This window comes from Gymnoscopelus braueri (assembly GCF_963280865.1).
Source record: "Gymnoscopelus braueri genome assembly, chromosome: 17".
Taxonomy (NCBI): domain Eukaryota; kingdom Metazoa; phylum Chordata; class Actinopteri; order Myctophiformes; family Myctophidae; genus Gymnoscopelus; species Gymnoscopelus braueri.
The window spans coordinates 37,333,312-37,347,954 of record NC_137617.1 but is presented as its reverse complement, the minus strand read 5'-3'; the positions used below and the strand labels follow the sequence as shown (position 1 = coordinate 37,347,954).

The following is a 14,643-nucleotide window of genomic DNA, read 5'->3' as shown; positions in this document are numbered from 1 at the left end:
TGTTTGGAACTACAGCCCATAGCAGCCCGCTTTGCGGCGAGATCAAAGCGTGACGGAACTCTCTCTGTCTATGGGTCTGGTCCAAACAAGGTTGTCGTGGGCTTTTGTGTTGGAACAGCTCATATTTATCCCCTCCTTCGCCGGAGATACATCAGTCACACGCCCCCGTCATCATGACAGCTGCCATGTTCAACCCTCAGACCATATCCCAACCGCTGAGCGCTCTGTCACTCCACTGCCTGTATGCTGTTCCCTGGGTTCTCGTGGCCTCGTCCGGAGGCGTTCAAGGAGCTACGCTTCAGTACCCTGTTGATGATGTCGCTGCACGTCTTCCTGTACTGGTGTCGGAGCAGGGAGTACACGAAGGGGTCACACGCTGCCTTGCTGTAGGCCAAACACTTGGAGACGATTCCCCAGTGAGGGTTGATAGGCACGGACGGAAATAACTCCACGATCCTGCAGGCAAAGCAGAAAGCAGAGAGACAAAATGAAAATGCATGTAAAAGACAAGAATGCCCTGACAGTGGACATAATGTGAGAATAGGAATACTAATGCAAGTAGACTAAAAAGTTAACTAATGATCTATAGCGTTGATTTATCTTTCAAGTTAAAGGAGTAGTTCATCCAAAAAATTAATTATTTTCTATCAATTACACACCCCATGAAGCATTGAATTCATAGAGATGGTTTTGTTTTTGTCGCATTCCTAATAATGCCAATAATTTGATGACCGGCTAAAAGATGCTAATGTATGTGGTAGGAGACTCAAAGAGTGTCTTTTGAGTCTCCTAACGGAGAGACAGCCGGTCATAAAATTATTGAGAATGCGGGAAAAAAGACTATTAATTCAATGCTTCATGGGGTGTGTAATTGATAGGAAATAAGTACTTTTTTGGGTGAACTACTCCTTTAACACGTGTGATTGTTGCACCTCTTTACTTCCTTATTCCTTCACTCTTGTTTTAATTAAAGATGTCTAAGTCTATCCTCAGAGGCAAAAGTTATCAACTGGCCCCTGAAGGCATCTCAATATCTGGCCCTACAAAAATTTCTCTAGAAACAATTGACTGTGTGCTAAACATGACACTCCAAAAGCTCTCTCTCTCCACCAAAAGGCCCCGGGCTGGGGGAACCAAGAAGAGGGCTCACACAAGAATGAAAGAGCGTCTGGCGGCCGACCTCCGCTGTCAGGCACGCTTCTTCTCTCATTTTAATGGCGCAGTTCAATGTTCTGCTTCTTTGTCTGGTATTTTAATTTAAGTTCTTCCAGGGGGCAATTCATTTCTTCAACCCTTTTGTTTGCAATGATGTGTTTAATGGGCTGCTTTTGCAATTTAACTACGAATGCAGCGTGAATGTTTTAAGTGTATGCTTGAATGAATGACACTTGCATTTGTATTGCGCTTTTCCCCTTCGGTACCCTAAGCATGCACGATGTCTGAAGTGTTTTATCACCCACTCCGCTGTGTAGCAATGAAAGATAATTATTTTCTGTTTCCAGGGCTTAAAGCCACAATCCATATGTTTTATTTCCATTGTCTCCTCTCCCAACGGATAGAGGTAATTGCAACGACGTCCGAACTGCGATAAAGATGGTAGTGCGTCTGCTCCGGCGAGCTGTGTGTTTCAAATAACTTTATCGACATTGTCAACCAGTAGGCGTACTACAAGACACTACACTCTAAAAATCAAAATTTCTCAATGGGCAGGGAAGCCACTTCCAACCACTACAGATGTTCCAGTCATATTTTAATAACGTACTCTAGCATACAGATTTATGTTAAAATAAGATTTTATTCATTGAAATAAATCCTGGATTGTAGGCTATATTCAGTACATTTCACAATGTGTCCATATAGAACAACAAGTTGTATTACAATAGAATAGCAGAAGCCTTGAGATCAGCCTTGAATATGGGTAAGTAATGTGAAAAGGACATTTATTGTGTGCTGGCTGTTTTCTCAGTTTCACGATATTGTTGAGCCGTGCACCTTGAGAGTTTTGTTTAGTCTGAGTGTTGCGGGCGTTCTGCTTTGCAGCGCTTTCTCTCAATCAGTCTTGAATATAAATATGACTTGAAACCATACAATCATAAAATAGTCTTCTAATAACTTTTAATGGCACAAGAACAATCACTTTATTTTACAGGAGGTCGTTGTTATCATTATTCCATGGCAATCTAATGACGCCTATGCACTTGATACGACTTACATCTTGTTGTTGTCCTAATACGTCATGTTCATTATTGATACGAGATGCAGCTGTCTACAGTAAGGTCAACCTTATTCTTATCCTATGACGTTCTGTTCTTTCTATATCTCATAGCTTCTGGTCACGTCATGTGTCCAGCCCTATATATGCATTTCCTTGTGTGTAATAAACTTGTGAACCTGTCGCGTGATACTGCCTATCTTGTTCTCCACCGTGGAGAACAAACAGTTTAATTATACATGTTGACTACAAATGCGTGCATTCACTACAAATGCATTCAAAACAACTTTACATCAGGGGTGTAAATGCTGTGCAAACGTTGAATTTATTAACTTTTCCTTTACTAACGCAGTTCTGGCCTCAATGCTGTATGAGTTAATCATCTGAGCAATTACCTAATCGTATGAATGGAAATCAAAGTCATCATGTCACAATATTGCAATGTCAAAGTCCTGCTCAGATTATAACACATAGTTGAGAGAGCAAGCATGTTTCAATGAACCCAAGCTAAAAAAGACTGGCTTGTGAATGTATGGAAGTATAAAACAACTCATGTCTGCAGTGATGTTTGTTTAGCAACTTGAACAAACAAAAATTAAGAAAGTTGAAGGCATAAACAAAACCAGTCTGCCTTGCAGAGGACAAAGTGCTTCAACAGCTATGACAGACGGTGTGGAAACTTGAAGAGGGAAAAACAACAACATAACTGACAATAACAATTAAGCAATTCATTTGTCAGAGAACATGCAGGGTGCATCGTGCACATATTAAGGATTTTGTGTTCACCCATTGCAAGTCAATTAGAGTAGGGTTGCTGTTTTCAAACTTCTATGATTTGTTTAATCCAGCTCCAAAAACATTTTGTTTCGACTGTTACCCACTCATTTTCTGTTTCGAGATACCTTGTTTATTTGCTTCAGAACATGCCTATATGACCTGTGAGTAAGTAAAAAAACTAAATTCAATAAAAAGAACGTTAAAAAATATATATATATATATATATCTGTGTTTCGACGAGGCACCATGATTCGATTGAAAACCAGGTGTGTTTCACAGAAAATAAAAATCTAATCAAGTGGACTTCATATGGCCGGCACAACTACTGGAGGTACTTCTGTATAAATTTGGCACTGATCCAGAGGTTTGCAAGATTAGCTCCAGACACACACACACACACACACACACACACACACACACACACACACACACACACACACACACACACACACACACACACACACACACACACACACACACACACACACACACACACACACACACACACACAGACACACAGACACACAGAGAGAGAAACAGCGACCCTCTCATACACGGCTAGCCTCTTTCTTGCTGAGCCACACCGTAAAAAAAGATGCTCTGCCATGCACCTGACAATTCAATTGTTGTGAACTTCTGGCCTATTGATATCATGCTCATTCAAAAGAGTAAGTGACACCGTTAGCGGTCACTTGGCCACCGTGGAAACTGGTAAAGGCAGTTAAAAGACATCAAGTAAATGTCTTGGCCAGCTGATAAGCTCTATAAGCTCACAACGCATTGCATCATCATGACACATTATGAGCGTGTAGATATGCTATTTTCTGTGCGCAACACTGGCACACAACTTAGTATGAATACTCTTTATCCCTAATACTATGACAGGACCCCGTCTACTACTATTTATTTAAGAATATTACCATTTGTAACGTTACTATAATTCTTCTTGGAAATGGCAAGATAACACCACTTACTTTGTCTTTAGTTTACCCTCTAACTGTGAAAAATGTCCTTAGTGACTCAGCTGGAGGGCTAAAAGATAAAGATAAAGATAAAGATAAAGAATAATTACTGGTCACTCACAGACTTTTACTTTTGTCCAGGATCATTTACTATAATTTTCATAGCTGTAATACATTATAATGCATCATTGTGTGATTATAAGTCACTATAAGTGTTCATCACTTTAATTTAAGTGAAACAATAGCAAAAAATCTATGCAAGAACAAAAAATATTTCTGCCTAAGAATGTCATTACTTAAAGCACCCAATGACAACGTTATTTATAATCACACTATATTGCACCAAGCTGAGACTACCAGAGCTGCGTCCTGTCTACCCTGGTTTATGGTTCTGAATGTTGGAGAACAACAGAAAATGATCTCCACAAACTGTCAACCTTACACACCAAAAGCCTACGGAAAATACAGCGAATATTCTGGCCCAAAACCATCTCCAATCAACACCTTCTTAGCCTGTGTACCCAGGAAAACATAGCTGCCATCCTTATGAGAAGGCGGTGGAAATGGATTGGACATGTAATCCGTAGTGAGCAGGGCCACATCACTCAAACTGCCCTTCACTGGACACCAGACTGTAAACATAAGAGAGGCCGACCCAAGAACACCTGGCGTTAGGACAGTGGAGAGAGAGCTGAAGACCCTGCATCACACCTGGGGTTCTATAAAGACGCTGGCCCAGAACAGACAGGAGTGGAGATCCTTTGTTGCTGCCCTACATGTCAGCCGGCATAAAGGGCAGTAAGTAAGTAAGTAGTATATTGCAACACTGAAAATAATACATTTATATCATTATTATAAATACATTACAACTAAAGAAATTATAATACACCATGATCATTGCCCAAATGTCTGTGAGTGTCCAGCAATTTTGAAGTATTTCAATACTTGACCTTATAAGTCATTATAAAATGTTTATAATAAGCATGAGTATTTATGAGCGTTATAATCTGATCATAATGCACAGAGCTTCATAGGAAGTGTTACGTGGATATTCTACAGTGCTATTCTCAGTGTAAGTGGGTTGATTCATTGCTTAATCCAAGTTTTAGTTTGTGGTGATGAGGTTGGTCAGAAGGGCCATATGGGACTTTCTGTATCCCCCCAGTCCCCAGTCCCTATAGAATCAGTTCTGTCCTTCCTCATTTAATATCCTGAAAAGACTATCCCTTTAAACCACTGGAGCTTTAGGTTGCATCAATCCCCTTTGGACAGAAGGTAGGCAGCTGTCCACAGTGGGCACTGTCTCCTCCCTGTCTGATGTATACATTTTTTTGGCTTATGAGGCTGTTCTTCATCTGCACTGAAGCTCCCCTGCTCCCATTTCTCCGGTTGCAGCCATTTCTGCCGCAGCAGAACTTTTTCTGTCAGAAAAGAACGAGTCAGTCCCACCGGGAGAACTAGAACAAACACATCTAAGCAGTGGAGGGTGTCTAGAAAGCAACCAATTATCATTTAACACAGTACGTGACTCAGGAATAAAAGCCATATCCTTTCAGATGAAGACAATGAGGCCAACAACGAGACATACATTTATTCATGATGTGCCCAACAGTGACAAAAATTACTTGCTACATTCATCTGACTTTTATCTGCTTACTGTCTAATCAAATTAAATAAGACGCCTTCAGCGCCTTTCACACACACTCGCAGTAGACTCTAAAGTGTGAAACTAGTTGTAGTCTTGATCAACAAGACACAGTTAAAAAATCTTTATGATTATTGCAAATGAATAATGCCACCAATTACATTCCCTCCTACTTCCCTATTATAAGCCTCATTAACATAGCACTACTAGTCCTGATGTGGTGTCATGGAAGCGGTAAAATCTGTCCATTACCTTTCCTCTATCCACTCTGTGTGATTACACTGACTGCAATCAAGCTGTGTCAGCATGAAGGTCGGCTATACGCAGCCCCAGCAGCAGCCGTCACCCTCGGCTGAACGCGCATACAGTAGCCTCATACACACTCACTCACACACACAGCGCCAGAGGTTAATAAGTCAGCTCCTTCGCCACGCAGTGGAGCTTTTACTATACATGACCACACACTGTGACTCTGAAAACAGGCCAGCCAACTGGAGAGAGGCCCTACGGGGAGAGCTTTTAGTGTATTACAGTAAATCCAGTAAGAAACTGGCAAACTGCCTCCCTATTAGTGCATTGGTCAAAATGCATAACGAGTAGGATTTGTCACTTGTGGTTTGCATAAACGCCACATACAAGGTTGGACCCTCCTTCCCGGCTCAATCACAACTACTGCCCACAGGTTGATGCCAAATGAAACGCACCGATCAAAGTCGGATACGAAAATAAGGGTATAGAAGGAAGGGTCTCAGCAGATACAGACACATACACTTTCTAGTGGGTCATAAGTAATGGAAATTCTCACTCCCAACACGGCACATACTGATGCTTGGTCAGGACCCCCTTGCGTCACGGATCAACGCACTGGGTAACTCCTTAAGTGTCACTTTTAAACGTTTAGAGTAGCCTGCGTCACGTGACACATAATGCGGACCATGACACTCATCGTTGAAAACACCATCAAAGGCCTGGACCGCAGGCGTAGCGGTCCAGTCACCTAGGCTCAGTGTAGCCTGACAGCATGTCGCGGGTTCGAGGTCCGATCCCGACAGCCTTTGCTGCATGTCACTCACCACATCTCTCTCTCTTCCCATTTCCTGTCAGCCTACTGTCCTGTCAATAAAAGCCCAAAAATAAATCTTAAAAAAAAGAAAAGAAAACACCATCAATACATTGAAAACAAACACCAAATCGAATCTTAAAACAAGTCAGGGTCGCTTGGCTTGGCTTGCACTTGCTTGGCTGGCGCCTCTCTTGGGGCATGCCTCAAAGGGCTCGAGGCAGCCTTCTGCCGACACAGCGCCGTTTGAGTTGCATACCGATATATAGGCAGAGGATATTAAACGATCGCATCTGGGAATGCGAAAAGTATGTTGACCAAGCATCAATGTTATGATGACTTGTGAGTGAGAATGCTTTGGATTGAGAGGGCTTACTGTTGAGTTGTTTTTCAGGAAATTAACCTACTGGTTATAGGTTGCCTGTAATGTGTGGCATTGCTATGTGGAGTTGAATTTTTAATTCCGTGAAAAAAGAAAAAAAAACCTACTAATGACAATAGGAATGAGGCATGAGACCAAAACAAATCAAATTGTTGATATTGAATTTAAGAACGTTTTTTGTTTTATTCTTGCTGTAGAACATATATGGGCACACATGTGGCCCCCACCTTCACTTATTAGAATACTGATATTATTGATTTCAGCTGTTCCAATTCCAAATATGCAAACATGACCCGCTTTAATGACTTCAGTCTATATTAGTAGTGTAATGACTAGTATTAAAATGATATTGTCTGTGATATTTGTCCAATGTATTTGTATTTAAGTTCATTAAGTGAACGTGTAACTAAATGCATTTGAAATTAAATAAAATGGTTACTTCTAGGATTCCAATTCAAAAATAGCAAAAACGAATTCAAGATTCCATTCAAAAGTAACCTCAATTCAAAACGTGTCGCGATGCGACACATTTTGAGCTTGCAGATCTGCTATTTTTGCTACTTTTGTGTGACATACTGTACTAGAATGACTAAGTAGGGTATTAATTTACGAAAAATGTGAAAATATGGAGATAAGAGGTTTCTGCCCGACAGTATGCAACACTATGCAATGTGGCCCCCTGGAATGTATATAGTGGCCCTCTCCATCATCAAAGCTGCCCCTGCTGTAGTAATATCACTTGTGTGGCAGCTTTGGACAGTCGTCTCTCTCAGCTCAGAGATAGATTGATGGGAGGTGAGGAGCGCCAACTGACTGATTTACTCTAGATTGCGTGATTCCGATGTCGCACACCAAAACTATAGCCGATCTACAAGCTCACAACACGTCCGCATCGCGTGCGCTCGTGGATCAGCTATTTTCGGTGCGTGACAACATGCAGCGTGCGACTGAGTATGAATCAGGCTTTAACAGTGGTGCGTCTCTCGGACCAGAGGGGGGCAAAAGTGCTAATGCAGCAGCAACAGCACAGTGGCGGCATATTACTTATCACAAGGTCAGCCAATCTCATCTCTCCTCCACTCTGTACCGTGTGGAGCGAGCAAAGGGGAGGCAGAGGGGTTATGGGGTTCTAGTGTGTGTGTGTGTGTGTGTGTGTGTGTGTGTGTGTGTGTGTGTGTGTGTGTGTGTGTGTGTGTGTGTGTGTGTGTAGTGGTGGAAAAAGTACTCACATTTTAAAGTAAAAGTTAAAGTAAAAGTATCAATACTGCAATGTAGAAATACTCTGACTGTTACCCTCTCTGTTAAGTAAAAGTCAGAAATTCAGAATTTACTTGAATAAAAGTACAAAAGTATTGGTATAAAAATGTACTTGAAGTACCAAAGTAGTAAGTACTCATTATGTAGAATGTCCCATTTCACAATTTTCTGTACTTTTACTTCTACTCCACATCTCAGAGGCAAATATTATACTTTTACTCCACTACAATTATTTGAGAACTTTAGTTAGTAGTTACTTTGTAGATTTTGATTATTATTACAAAACATACATTACCCACTTCAGCCCTATATACATTTCGGCCATTTGAAAATAGCCGAGCTTGTAGATCTGCTATTTTCAAAAGCTTTTTATACATTGTATACATTTGAAAACTTGTGAAAAATACCTCAAAATTGTACTTAAGTACAGTACTTGAGTAAATGCACTTAGTTACTTAACACCACTGCGAGTGTGTGCGTGTGACGTGCGTGTGTGTGTGTGTGTGTGTTGGGGGGAGGGTTGGGGATACCAGCAACAAAAGGACTTGCCGCAGTGTGCCACTGAGGTCTCTCTTTCTCTCTCTCTCTCTCTCCCTCTCCCCCTCTCTCCCTCTCCCCCTCCCTTTCTTTCTTCCTCTCTTCCTCCCCAGAGGGCCGAGCTCTTCTCTTCTCCACTCACCTCGTGATCACGTACGGAGCAAAGCAGAGCATGAAGGTCCCAATGAAGGTACTGATCTTCCTCGTCGCCCTCTGCCGTCTCCTCTTCTGTTCCTCCAAGCAGCGCTGTCGAACACTGACAAGGCACAGCAGAAAGTACAGTACAGTACAGTACAGTACAGTACAGTGCAGTACAGTACAGTACTGTAGTGCAGTGCAGTGGTTCTCAAACTTTTTCATGTCAAGGACCCCCAAAATGATATGTATTTGGCCGCGGACCCACATCTCAAAATGTTTTGTTCCAGGGACCCCCAGAACCAAAGATTTGAGTTACAAATGTTTGCTTAAAAAATATGATATTCAAAGATTTGCACAAATATTCACGATTTTTCAGAAATAGCAGATAAGCTCATAGCGCGGCACTCGGTGCTATAAAAGGTTAAAATGATTGTGATGCTATATTAACACATTTTGCTGGGGACCCCCTGGAACCCCCTCAAGTACCCCTGGGGGTCCCCGGACCCCACTTTGAGAACCAATGCAGTACAGTACAGTACAGTACAGTACAGTACAGTACAGTACAGTACAGTACAGTACAGTACAGTAGTGGTTCACAACCTTTTCAGGTCATGACACCCAAAATAATCGTATTTGAACTGGGGACCCCCCATTTTATTTGACTCCGTTCCACAGATAAATATTGTGGCAGATCTACAAGCACAACGCCTTGCATTGCGAGGCGTTATGAGCTTGTATTATTTGACAATTTGGCTAATGTTTTATAGTAGTTTTTTGATGACTTTTGTTGCTGTAATGGTCTTTTTATTTTCGTTCTTTCTTTTTAGGTATTAAAAGGTCTTAAAAGTCCTTAAATTGTCACTTCACTGGTGGGGTCCCCACCCAGAGGTTGAGAACCACTGCAGTACAGTACAGTACAGTACAGTACAGTACAGTACAGTACAGTACAGTACAGTACAGTACAGTACAGTACAGTACAGTACAGTACAGTACAGCAGCCCTGCTGTCTTTGTGATGGGCTGGTTTTGACAGCCACAAAGATCACAGGAGACTCTGCACTCACTGTGTGTGTGTGTGTGTGTGTGTGTGTGTGTGTGTGTGTGTGTGTGTGTGTGTGTGTGTGTGTGTGTGTGTGTGTGTGTGTGTGTGTGTGTGTGTGTGTGTGTGTGTGTGTGTGTGTGTGTGTGTGTGTGTGTGTGTGTGTGTGTGTGTGTGTGTGTGGTGTGTGGGTGTTTATGTGAAAGGCTATGTGTGCTGCTGGGGGTAAATTAGGAAGGACCTGGTACAGTAGGAGCTGATTTCTGAGGTCTATACAGAACTATATTATGCTGGGTAGAATTAATGAATGCCAAATACTTTGATCTGATGAAAGCTGCCACCCACCTTCCAGGAGTACAACTTAAACCCTGCGTGTGTGTGTGTGTGTGTGTGTGTGTGTGTGTGTGTGTGTGTGTGTGTGTGTGTGTGTGTGTGTGTGTGTGTGTGTGTGTGTGTGTGTGTGTGTGTGTGTGTGTGTGTGTGTGTGTGTGTGTGCGTGAGCGAGAGAAGATGTGCATGCGTCTATCATTATTTGTGCCTGTGTATTATGTGTGCATCTGTGCATGCATACATTTGTGTGCGTGCATGCGTGCGCGTGTGTTTCTGTGAGGGAGAGAAAGAGAAGATGCGCATTCGTCTATCAATATTTGTGTCTTAGAACGTGTGTACACGCATACATTTGTGTGTGTGTGTGTGTGTGTGTGTGTGTGTGTGTGTGTGTGTGTGTGTGTGTGTGTGTGTGTGTGTGTGTGTGTGTGTGTGTGTGTGTGTGTGTGTGTGTGTGTGTGTGTGTGTGTGCATGCGTGCATGCATGCGTACATGCATGCGTGCGTGCGCGCGTGCGTACGTGTGTGCATCCATTTCAGTGTGAAAACGGTTAACCACTTAAACCCCAGCCGAAAATAGCCGATCAACAAGCTCACAACGCGACGCCACGCATCGCGTTGTGAGCTTGTCGATCTGCTATTTTCAGCAAAAGCTTTCCCCACAATAACAGAAAACAGAAAATACACTAGTAGGCCCTGAGGGACTCCACTCAACCATATGGGTTTAAGTGGTTAAAATGTCATGTCTGTATTGACTAAGTAACGTGTCACTTCATATATGTTGTGGTACGAAATTGATGGTCGACAGTTTGAGATTGAAGTATAGCTTACTTTACCAAAATGTAGAGACAAATATTGCAATGGCTTTGTTCTGTTTATATTAGAGTATAAACTCGCCAAATCCCAAATGCTTCCCAATGTAAGACATTTGCAAAATGCAAACCAACACATATTATTTTTCTCAGCAATGTTAATCTTGGTCTTTATTGAATTAGGTGTAATGTGGTAATCAGGAAGCTTTTACTGCGTGGCACAGCAGCATTTCAACAGAATCAGATTCAGGAATCCCTTTGCGAATACTGAGCATGAGTGCTATTCAAATGTCAAACATGGCACTGCATTCTGAACTGCTCAGCTGGATCCTAGAGCATTGGTTCTCAAAGTGGGGTTCGGGGACCCCCAGGGGTCCTTGGGGGGGTACCAGGGGGTCCCCAGCTAAATTAGTTAACACAGTGTCACAATAATTTTTAACCCTTTTATCCATATTTTATACTTTGGCTATTAAAAAATAGCAGATATACAAGTTCATAGCGTGGCACCGAGTGCCACTGCTATGAGCTTGTAGATCTGCTATTTTAGAAAATTGGTGAAAATATTTGAATATATATTTTTTTAAGCGAACATTTGTAACTCAAATCTTCTGCGGCCAATATCATTTTGGGGATCCTTCATCCTTGACATGAAAAAGCCTCTTTGATATTCAGAATCAGATTCAGGAATCCCTTGCGAATACTGAGCATGAGTGCTATTCAAATGTCTACACATGGTACTGCATTCTGAACTGCTCAGATGGATCCTATGGAGAGAGGGAGCAGGGGCAAAGCCTCTTTGATATTCCTAGTGAATGTTCAGGGTGATGGCATTCAATAGACTAAATGTTTGTGGTCGTTTCCTGTGAATATATTTGCCTATTGATCCGTTTTTGAGGTTTGTTGTTTACATGATTATCCATTCTGTGGTTTTATGAAGGTCTGTGGCACAGTATGCTAATTAGAACCAAACTGTAGCAGCCAGGTGTATACTTTTATTTTAGGTTATATTAACTGTATATTGTAGTTTATTGTAGAACAGAACTGTGCATGTGACATGTAATGTAGTGATGGATAGATGGATAGATGGATAGATAGATAGATAGATAGATAGATAGATAGATAGATAGATAGATAGATAGATAGATAGATAGATAGATAGATAGATAGATAGATAGATAGATAGATAGATAGATAGATAGATAGATAGATAGATCAGTGCATGGTTCTCAAAGTGAGGTCCAGGGACTATCTGGGTTCCTTGAGGATTCCAAATGGACCCTTACAGCATTGGTTCTCAAAGTGGGGTCCGGGGACTCCCTGGGGTCCTTGGGGGGGTTACCAGCAGGGGGTTCCCAGCAAAATGTGTTAATATAGCGTCACAATCATTTTAACCATATTTTATACTTTGACTATTCAAAAATAGCAGATATATAAGCTCATAGCACAGCACCAAGTGTTGCACTATGAGCTTGTAGATCTGCTATCTTTGAAAAATCCCTGGCACAAAATATTTTTGAGATGGGGGTCCGCAGCCAAATACATATCATTTTGGGGGTCCTTGACATGAAAAAGTTTGAGAACCACTGCCTTACAGGTTACGGGGGTCCTTGAACCACTGAGACGGACAGACAGACAGACAGACAGACAGACAGACAGACAGACAGACAGACAGACAATGCATTAAGAGTACTGTACATGTCAATGAGCTCACCTCGGGTGAATATCCACCAGCAGCACTAAGGTCTGCATGGTGATCACGTCTATCCTCTTACAGTGGAACCTCGCCACTTTGAGCACTTTGAGGTACGTGACGCACAGCACCACGAAAGACAGGAGAAACGTGAGGGAGTGGAAAAAGACGGTGAAGATCACGAACTGAGTCCGGCTGGTGGTTGGTTTAACGTTGGCCAGGGTGCAGGACGCGTACAGCCGGTGATAGCCGACCCAGGACAGGGCCGTGGCCACCGCGGAGAAGGACACGGAGTGCGCCCACGTGTAGCCCAGCACGAACGCCGCGTCGCGGTGGCGCATCTTGGAGTGGTAGCGCAGCGGGAACACCACGGCGATCCACCGGTCGATGCTCAGCGCCGCCATGCTCAGCATGGAGTTGGTGGACAGGAAAGTCTCCAGGAAGCCCACCACCTGGCAGAAGCCGTCCCCTCCGGGGGGCTGGCCCCGGCCCACGAGTCCCACCAGAGTCAGGGGCATGTTGGAGACGGTCAGCAACAGGTTGCAGAAGGTGAGGTTGAGGGTGAAGAGACCCGGCACCTGCCGCCTGATCTCCGCGTTGTAGAGGAAGCAGATCAGCACCAGCACGTTGGACAGCAGCGACACCACGATGATCACGACCACCAGCACGCAGAGCATCACCTCCGCAGTGTCCATCGTGTGTCCCACACACTCCCCCCCACCACCAAAAAAACTCAGTTATTCCCACTTTCCGTGCCTATACAGGCTATATCCAGTCTCTTTTTTTGCAGTTGCAAAAATGACATTATTTTAGCCGTCACATGTCGCCCGGCGTCACCATTATGTCCACGCATGATCCCCCCACGAAGATGCGCTGAAGCTGCGTGCATCCGCGCTCCTCCTCGATCTCCTCCGCCAAAGCAGCAGCCAACATGAATAATGATGTTCTGTGAGAGTTATACAACGATTCCCATGATAAGAAAGAAGTATCGGGGTGCGTGGGAGAGAGATCAGAAAGAAGTCACCTCTCTAGCCCCCCCTCAAAGTGCGCGACAAACCCCCCTCTCCTCTCCTCTGCTCTGCTATCCCGACGCTGCGTCTTGCTGTGAGATGTAAAGCCTTTGTGATGCGCTCTCTCCTCTCCACTCTGTGGGGCTGATGCTTGCTTTGTCCCGCTCCTTGTGAGAAATGTGAAGAGCATATTAATAGGAGTTAAGAAGATGGGCTTTCATTGGATTTAATAGTTGACCAGGGTGTTAAAAGACCTGCGCGCTGGACGGGGTCCCCCCCACCCCCACCCCCGAGTTTACCTATCACATTATCCGGCTGTGGCTGCTTGAAGTCCACGCTTTCATCAGAGCAAATTGGTGTCAATTACTGATGTAATGTAACACAATGCTACATTTTGAAACGAGCCTATTTCTCCAAACATTCAATTTCAACTCACCACTTAACCATGGTTATAAGACTACACTTATGGCCTATATAGGCTAGTTCAGTGGTTCTAAACCTGTGGGTCGGTACCCCCAGGGGGGTCCCCACATGATTTTTTTTTTGGGGGGGGGGTCCCCAGATGACATAGTGAAGTGACAATTTAAGGACTTTTAAGACCTTTTTAATACCTATTAAAAGAAAAGAAAAAGACCGGGTCAAAAGTCATCCACACAGAAAAACTGGTCAAACATTGGCCAAATTGTCAAATAATATAAGAAAGAGGCAAAAATTGTGAAAATAGCTGATCCACAAGGTCACAACGCCGTAGATCAGCTATTTTCACAATATTTATGTGTAGAACAGAGTCGAACTAA

The 14,643-nt window shown here is 43.1% G+C and overlaps 1 protein-coding gene across 1 annotated transcript; it reads right to left on the bottom strand.

The window, feature by feature from the left end:
• Nucleotides 1-227: 227 nt before the first annotated feature.
• On the bottom strand, nucleotides 228-13,734 carry LOC308104078 (G-protein coupled receptor 26-like; the record flags this gene model as incomplete). The annotated part of the gene is made up of 3 exons (XM_080454358.1): nucleotides 12,858-13,734; nucleotides 8,975-9,088; nucleotides 228-456 (listed from the first exon to the last, which is right to left on the bottom strand). Exons 1-3 carry the CDS (start codon nucleotides 13,529-13,531, stop codon nucleotides 228-230), a joined length of 1,017 nt encoding a protein of 338 aa, XP_080310484.1. The 5' UTR covers nucleotides 13,532-13,734.
• Nucleotides 13,735-14,643: the final 909 nt, after the last annotated feature.